Source organism: Gigantopelta aegis, unplaced genomic scaffold (assembly GCF_016097555.1).
Source record: "Gigantopelta aegis isolate Gae_Host unplaced genomic scaffold, Gae_host_genome ctg2271_pilon_pilon, whole genome shotgun sequence".
Classification (NCBI taxonomy): domain Eukaryota; kingdom Metazoa; phylum Mollusca; class Gastropoda; order Neomphalida; family Peltospiridae; genus Gigantopelta; species Gigantopelta aegis.
Window position 1 is genome coordinate 48640 of NW_024532889.1, and position 10019 is coordinate 58658.

At 30.6% G+C, this 10019-nt stretch overlaps 1 protein-coding gene across 1 annotated transcript; it reads right to left on the minus strand.

The window, feature by feature from the left end:
- Positions 1-6468: 6468 nt before the first annotated feature.
- LOC121391386 (BUD13 homolog) lies at positions 6469-8845 on the minus strand. The gene is given in 7 exon segments (XM_041523039.1): positions 6469-6642; positions 7187-7222; positions 7224-7273; positions 7276-7343; positions 7629-7717; positions 7720-7781; positions 8662-8845. Coding segments are annotated over 7 exon segments (663 nt in total).
- Positions 8846-10019: the final 1174 nt, after the last annotated feature.

A 10019-nucleotide genomic window follows, 5' to 3' on the forward strand; every position in this document is an offset into this window, starting at 1 on the left:
GTTCATTAGGGATGTTATAAGTGCCTAATAGGCTCTAACTTAGATAGTAGAGCCAATCAGGTACTAACAATGGTTACTAGTTTGATTCCGCTATGTCCACTTTTTCTTCTCAATACTCTCTGGATCTTTAGGTCATATATATACCCACAGATATCTTGTATACACACGATATATAATTATTATAATATTTAAGTTAATTTAACTTATATTAGCTATTACAATGCTGTACCCTAATTGGTGACCATAGTGAATATAACTCTTTGAGAAATAATGCTGATAAGATACAATCATGAAGTAACAATTCATAACAATAAATCATTTTGGGAAAACCACAATATATGTGGCTGAAGGGAAGTCTTTTAAAGTATATTTTATTTCATCATATAGCTAGCTAGTTTGTATACTAAGATATTGACCCAAATTTAGAATCTCAGGGAAACAATCGAGGTCTTCAAGATTAACAAGGATTTACACATAAGAAATAAATCAATTAATTAACTCTGTATTTCCTCTCTTTAGTAGTTTCACAACAAACAACAGTACTATATTGGTATATCTACTACCAAATACTACATACTGTATACTGGTATGTGTTTAATAACACTATCAATATACATGTTGTGCAAGCAACTTCAGAAACTACTGGTAAATCAGATACATTATAATGATATAGGATATATATATATATATATATATATATATATATATATATATATATAATACATTGTATGTACACTGACAACTTTATTGTGAACTACTTTATTTTAGATTTTAGTTTTGCTTTGTTATTAAGTGTTCAAAACACAATAATATAGCAAAAGCAAAAATGGCTACTCAATTATTTGCCTCATTCACATATATGATATAGCATACATAAGGACATATGAATTAACATACTTGCTCTGCCAGTTATCTACATAGTTACTAGTAAATACAACCCATGTTTGCTATATGTACTTACATGTACTTGATGAATTAAATTAATTGAAAAAGCAATTAATTTATTATATTTTTATAGACCAAATCAAACAAAATCAAGTTCAAAATGTTAGAGCTCACATATATTATCCATTGTTAAAGAAACCAAAGTCATTATATCAGCTCAAGTAATATGGAAAAGTCTACCTTCTACACTACAAATTCGTTCTTATGGAAGTACAGATATTCACTGCTAATGCTAACAAGTTTACCTATTGAAGTGAGTTTATATATTTTTATGGTGCTCCCACTCGATTTTTTTTGATTTATTTTGTTTGTTGGTAAGTGTTCAAAACACAATTATATAATGATATAATAGAAAAAAATTGGTTACTTACTTGCCTCATTATATTTTATTTAATGCTTACCTGTTATCTAAAATTTTATAGGGTAGTCCTTTCTTTAGTTTGTCTTCATCTGATCCATTTAAAATACTTGAGAGAGAAGGAGAATAAATGAACTCCAATTTCCATTAGAAAAGAACAACGAATACATCATACAAGTAAGAGACTCATTAAACATTATTATTATTATTATTATTATTATTATTATTATTATTATTATTATTATTATTATTATTATTATTTTATGTGAGAACAAATGACTATATTAATTAATTCTTTATTACTAGATCAGAGGAATATGTGACAGAATTGATTATCCTTTTTTCAAACCAATTAAAATCAGCACATTCTGTAAGTACATTATAATGATCATCAATTATACATAATGCTTAGCAATAAGATATATATACAACGTTTCTTTCCAAGAGAAAACATGTTTCTGGTTTAAATGTTACACCCAGAATTACCGGTATTAAAATTAGCATAAAAAACCTGCATGCCTATATATATACATAACAGGAATGCCAACATGTCCTCTATGAAGCACACAGATCATGTCCCCCATAATTAAGCTGGCACAAAAATCTATTCTTGAGCAATCTCTCCACTTACATTAGTTCATGAACCTACACTTGAGCTATAACATGACCACTGCTCAAGGGAGGTCAATTTATTAGTACATCCACCTTGACTCTCTGAAAAACCACTTGTAGGAAGCAGCATACAGATGAACATATATACTCCCCATTGGAATTTCACTGGACAAGATGTCAAGAGATATATTTTACGTCCAATACACAAATTTTTAAATCTTTATGAACTGTACAGAATAATCAAGTCAAACATACAAAACCCATCAGAGCAACGTTCTGTAAGTACTTTAATACTCTATATTATATATGACTATAATTTTATAAGCAGATATTTTTATGCAATAAGTATCTCCTTATCCTTATATTTCTTGAAATAAATGAATCTTATGAAGCATAGAGTTGACTCAAATTTTTTATGATTCTGTTTGTTATATTCCAGCATACTCAACTATTATTAAATATTAGTAATAGTATTATTAAATATAAAAAGTCTTAGCTATTATATAAATTAATGATAACTATTTTTCTATATATTAAAGTCTACTGTTTGATTTTAATTCTTTATATAGCTCCGGTACTTTTTTCTACTTTAAGACTTCTGGCTATGACATACGATTGGATAGCTAAGGAGCTTTACATCATGTTCTTCTTTAATTCATTTTTGAAATCTCTTATATTTTTATAGTTTGTCCTACTCAATACAATATTAAACATTTAGTTTTTTTATAATACAGTGAGTGACATATCAGACTCAACAGAAGTAAAGATGACTTTTAATCCATTTGAAAGGTAATTTTTTTTTTTCAATGCATACTACATGGACTGTCACATGATTGTCACATTGCATGCATGACTCAAATAGTTGCACAGTCATCATTTATGGTTTTTGTGCATGCATACATATCTATTTTAGAGTATAACTATTTTATGAGTGAAATTTTAGAAAACTTTTATTATTTCTTGTTTCTATGTAGACTTCTTTATTGGGACAGAATACAATGCAGCTGAACTCCAATAACACTTCAAATTTATCGTTTAACCTTAGATGGTGATCAATCATTCTCCACTCTACTATATAATGGTACAATTACATCTGCTTTAACTGAAGACATGTACTAAGAAAATGTCTCTATGTTATAAACCACCAGTCCCGCTTCAAATTATACCAATACCACTACAAGTGATTCTATTTGTTATGGTCCTTATCAAATAGAGAATGCATTTTTTCAGCAAGTAAGCACTACTAGTTCTAAAGAAATTATTTTTGCATTTTATAGTATATTGAACACACCTCTAATAATTATTAATGTAATACAATAACAATCAACCCAACACACACTATCAAATGTCATGTTCTTACTCCATTTACTTATAGATATAGCCAGTGCTAACTAACTGTGGATGATACTGGTATTATATTTTTATTGGAATTCATAATCAGAAAAAACATTATAAACATACTTTAATTTAATGATAATTCAATGCAGCTTGTGTTTCCAAGACAGTAATCTTGCAAACAACATTACCGCCATCAAAACAACAAGCCCAGGAACACAACCATTACCACAACGGTAGGAATAATAAGATTTATAATTAATTTTTCTTTACTTCATAAACAAAATTAGCTCTCACCTGCCTGTCCTGATTTCTCAAATGTTAATAATCGTCCACATCCAAGAGTGAAAAGTAATACTACAATCAGTATTCTATTATCATGGAATAACCACAATGGCCATCAAACTGCACTGGAATGTCAAAACCTCCATTACTGTACAGAGTATATGTCAAAGATCTTAATGGAGTATTGTGAAAGGATATAATCCAAGGGTATTTGGTGAATGGAGCCTCATCACTATAATAAACCTCATTGAAGACAAGTCACTATTGTAGATTTTCTATCATTCTGGTTAAAGATTTTATTTAGCTATAAAATTTACTGTCTATAAAATTGTAAAAATATAGAAAGTATACTCAGAAAAATTGTCTATTATTATCTTAACAATATGTCATACATTACTCCTCTATAGAAAACTTACTAATCCAGGAATAAATATTACTAAGTTGACACCTGGAGTTAATTATAACATCACAATATCAGCCAAAACTGACTATACAATAGCATCACCAAATGATCTATTATTAGGTCAACCACTCATTGCAGCTCCTTTACAACAAGGTCAGTAAAGGAAGACATGTACTATGTTCATGATGTCCATCCTTGTCTTTTGTTATAGAGATTTCATCATTACCTTTACCAACCAAACTTTTTTCTCATTCAGGTATATCTACAATATAAGTATTATCTCTATCAAACTTTACATAAGTACATTCTGTGATGATATATATTAACCCTAATATTCTTTTGGTGTCTTAATGTTCAATTGCAAATATTTAGGGATAGCATCTAATGTTTCAATTTCAAAGTACAACTAAATAATACATGTTAATTCAATATATTATTCTTTATGGTGAACATGCACAGTAGTAGTATAACTATAATACCATATCCTTACAACTAACATAATTATGGTTGAACACAATATACACACATACACAATGCATACACACACATACGTACTTGTTAGTAGAGTGTGCTGTTATTGAAACCAAGACTATATCATTCAACAATCACTAATCTATTCATTACTTAACCACAGCTCCTATGTTTTTTTATATTAAATAACTCATATAATTGTAGAATATTATTTCAATATTACTGATTATTAATACATTATATCAATTAAAAATTAATACTAAAATTTAGGGCTTCAATCAATCTTAACCTTGGTAATTAAGTTTGTTTTTGAACTATAATACTAATTACTGATATGTTTAAATATTATAATATATTATTTTGTTACAGTGACCAGTGAAAGTGGTTTTTTCTCTAGTACCAACACCATCTACAAACTCCTTTATCAGGTATAATGATTGTAGTAATTAAGTACAATATTATTTTTCAAATGTTTTTACCTGTTCCCTTTTAGATAATCCTCAATTAACAAACATTTTTACTAGTTATTATTGGTGTGTCCCTTGCAATGTGTTTGGTAATAATAGTAATCTTCATAGTCTATTAATTGTTAGATATAATTGTTGTGTAAGAGTAAAGGTCAATCCTCTACAACTCATCAGACCAAACAGTCTCAGATAACCCAATATTTCATGACAATGGTTTGGTTACAATGATCTATGATGATCCTTCACTTTATTATACTGAGAATGATCAGACCATCTTACTTCACCTACATCACATGGACATAATTCTATTGCAATATCAGAGGAGATAGGGACAAATATCACTCCATTAGACGCAACATATGAAACTATTTCTAGTGATGTCACTGCATCATCAGAACAATATTATTATGTTAGTAGATCAGAGAGTGATTCCACAGCAGTAGTACCAACTAGAGATGAAGTTTTTATCAGAGCAATCAATTCATTTAAAAAGAATGTTGCTTATAACTATTCAACCACACAATCAACATCATGAACAAATATGGGAGATATTTTATTGGAACAATCAATTCAATTAAGTGAAAATCTCTTAACCTTTAACTGAGAAATCAGAATATTGTCTCACAATGTTTTAACTTACATTTGTTATATAAATTGTTTTGATTTTTAATTTCATTTTTGTATAATCATAAAATTGATATATTGGAATACTCTAGTAAATAGTGTCATAAGTAGATTTTTTCCAAATAAAGAACATTACTTTGTAATTTTATATTCAAAGACATCAGTACTCATAATCATATTAATTGTTAGATATAATTGTTGTGTAAAAAGTAAAGGTCAACCCTTTTTCAACTCATCAGACACAAACAGTCTCAGATAATCCAATATTGATGAAAACGGTTTGGTTACATGATCTATGATGATCCTTTACTTTATTATACTTCACGACCATCTTACTTCACGTACCATAATATCACTCCATTAGACACAACATATATATGAAACTATTTCTAGTGATGTCACTGGATCATCGGAACTTATTATTATATTGGTAGACCATTCTACAGCAGTTTATAGAATACCAAAAAATGAGCAATCAATTCCTTTAAATGAAAACGAAAATGAAAATGTTGCTTACAGCAAACAATCAGAGGATTATCTCCAAATGCTTAAACTTATTTTTGTTATATAAGTGGTTGATTTTTCAATTTCATTATGTATAATCATAAAATTAATACACTAGTAAAAATAAACTCTAAGTAAATTTATGTTTCAAAATAAAGAAGTTGGCCGACTAATTTTAGTATGAAAGGTATATGCACTATTATTTCAGAAGTTCCTGTTTTTAATTTGTTAAATAGACATACCAATATGCTTATATAAAATACAATGTACACATGCACATGTGATTTTATACATTTTCTCTATACAGGTAAATACTTTATACAACAATTAATTGAAATTTAATGAAACGCCTTTTTAATTTTTTCCATAATTATGTACATTTATTATTAAGTAAACAATTATTAATAATTAGTAATTATAGTAGAGAAACAATTATAAAGAGAAACACAAAGAGGAAATGGAAGTTACATATCTTCCACACTCCATTTATAGGCAAAACTCTTCTTGAGCTTTTTCTCAGCTTTAAGTGCATACTGAGTATTCTCATATCCATTAGATCGATCAATACCATCCCATCTATAACCAGGACGAATACCACATCTATTTTGTGGCCAAGAACCTTGATAAGTTGGTGTTTTCTATAGACACATTAAAACAAAGTAAATAGAAAATATTTTACATTTAAAAATATAGTATCTAGTATAATCAGTAATACATAGATACTTAAGTCTACAACAACAAATAATTGTAATAATTGAATTTGTAATTGTTTCAATAATCACAATATTTGACGGACCACTAGCAGTAACAAGTGAAACAAATGAAACCTTTTATTACGTTTTTAAACATGATAGTCATGCTCATTATTCTAGCACTCATCATAAAAAGAATAAAATTCAGTGAGCGTCAATATTCAGTAAGTATATATTAGTTAATTTGTGAAGTTTAAACTTAAATACGCAATACAAAGAAAAACACATGGTCCAAAATAAATTTAGTATGGCCAGTCATGGAAGCATGTCAGATAAAAAATTACTTGCCACTTTTCTCTATTAGTCTTACAATATATTGAGAACAGTTATATATTACAATATATGTGTTGTACATGAGCTTATCAATTGTCATATTATCTTTACCTTTTTTCTGTTTCTTTTTATTTTTAGTGTCTTTATTTCCTTTGTTTTTTTTCTTCATAAATGCTAACATTGGATCACCTCTCTCTTTCTCTCTCCTTCAAGAGTCTCTCTAAGTCTTCATCATCACGATATCAGCTAAAGGTTTTGACATCTCATAAAGGTCATCAGCAATGTTCTCTTGAGCCGACTGCACTTGTGCTACACTAAAGGGTTTAAATAACACACACTAAAGGGTTTAAAATAACACTATGTTCATAGTGTAGTAACTCCTATTATATTATCTGTCTAATCATCAATTGATCCCTTGATACTATTCCTTATCAATCCATTCATTCATTATTCATCCATTTATCTATCCATCAATCCATTCATCCATCCATCCATCCATTCGCCCATCCATCTATCCATCCATCCATCAATCCATTCATCCATCCATCCATCCATCCATCCATCCATCTATCCATAAGTCTGTCCATTTGTTTATCCACTAACCCCTCCCCCATTGAGCAAATACAGCATCATCCTCTTTCTTTTTTCTCTCTTCTTCTTCAGTTAACACTTTTTCAGTTTTAGGATCTATTTTTTTCTCCCTTCTTTATCCCTGTACACTGTCTCAGCTTGACGACCTGATATTAATGGATCTAAGGACCTGATAAACTTCTCTCTCTCGGCATTTGCCCTAGCTCTTTTCTTCTTTTAAACCATCTGCAGATTGTAACCCTACTTTTGATCCTAACAATGTTCTACTACTACTTAGTTCAGTGCCGGTTGTGTTGGAGGTGAAGAGCTAACAGCTCCATTATGACTTCTTCTAAGAGGGCTTTTTTATCAAATTCATGCTTCACAGAGGGAATCAATTTTTTGTCAGTTTGGTCTTGACCCTTTCCTTTTGATGGTCTATTTGGACTTCTTTTCTCTTAGTGGACTGAGATCAGGAGAGCCATGTCGACCCCTTCTTGGGGGGCTAAATCTTGATTTTCGTTGTCCTGGTCCTTTTTTGTTAGCATTGGTATTTGGTTGAGTATGTGGTACTATTTCTTCTAGGGGGATTTAAATCATGTTCAGGGTTCCTGAATCATGTCTAGTTCTCCTCCTGGGGGGACTGACATCAGGTGAGTCATGCCTCTCTCTGATCCTTTTAGACCCTACTTTATCATCGCCATCTTGTGTGTCTCTTTCTTCTTGGAGGACTAAAATCTCTCGAGAAGCTTTTCTATTCTGCCTTGGTGGACTGAAATCAGGTGAGCTATCTCTATCATTCCTTCTACGAGGACTGAGATCAGAGAATCATGTCGTCTATTTCGTCTCCTTGGAGGATGTATCTCTACTTCCAGGAGGGGAGGGTGTTAAATCCTTTTCAACTTTAACAATGGATAAGTTAACTGGATCTACTGTTTGTACAGCTTTCCATTAAAAATGAATTCTGGCCTGTCATCTGTGATATCTATTACAATAGGGGCATCCTCTGAAAGGAAATAAAAAAGAATGATGAGTTAATAATTAACTGATTTGTTATCATACCTGGGTCTTCGTCATCATCGTCGTCTTGTCTTTGAGGGTTAAATTTTTTCCAGTCCAGGTCATCATCATGAATGACAACGTTTTTAAGCTTCTTGATTTTCTTTTTCTTCTTCTTGGTCTTGTCATCTTCTCCTCCACTGTCATTTGAAAGGTACTTCTTCAAGTACTCTATTTTTGATGTCATACTTGTTTAATATTACTTTTATACGATTTACTAGAATATATGGTAGAGTACACGCGTTACCATGGCAACACGCATTCATCTACGCTTACGAACCGATGACAGTTTTTCATCGCAGAGTATAAATTCTGAAGAGACAAGTGATTTAGAAAAAAATGCCTGCACTGAAAGCATTCAATATAAGTTGGAAAATTGGTAGTGACGACTTTGTTTGTTCCATACTGTTCTCAAATCTTCATGAGATGTCTCTGGTAAGTGTTTCAGACAGCTGGCTCATAGTATATCACCCGCATACTTAGTGCACTTTTAGCAATCTCCATTTCATATGTCTTCATAAATATATTACACATATTATATAAATTAATGTATGACATAGTTTGTCTATCCTAATATATAATATGATTGCACTTCCAATTCATTGTCCATATCTGTCCTAGGTTTGCATCAATAGTCTAACGTGTTAGTGGATTATGACAAACAATATCAATGTGATGATGAGCTCATTACTAAAGATATACATCTGTACTCTTATGGACTACAAATTGTAGCAGTATTCATACAATTAATAGTGATTATTGTTAGCTCTCGTGGCACAATAGCTGACTCACATCCGAGAAGATACTTAAAATGGATACTTTATATACAAACTGTTGTATTCGTTGTAGAACTAATATGGGATATTGTGGGCGTTGTTTGGAGTTTTGATCCAACTATTGATTGCTCATCATCTCATCAAGTTCTTATTCTAGCTCGAATTGTTCTTACATGGAATTTAATATCATCCGTTTCCATAGCAACATATGTACTCATTCGTATTGGTGTCTGTGAATTAGTTTGTCCGAGAACTCCTGATAGACTCCGTTATGAAAATTAAAACCTTCTAGAAGTTTCGGAGGAAGGAGACTTTCTCGTGTGAGTAGCTATTCAATGAATCAACACAAAAGACAGAGAAAATGGCAATGGTATTTACAGAATATGTTCTGTTGTATCAATTTGAAAGAGAAACAAAAGAATGTCTTTACTGAAGTGTCTGCAACATTGGCAACCGCCTTTACTAAATTTCGAGGTTATGTACTGTCTGATATACTAGCAGGAATGGCTTTACTAAGAAATGAAACAAAGCAACGAGGGGTAAGCTGAAGTATGATTAGACTTGTAAAATAATTTTAGAATTATA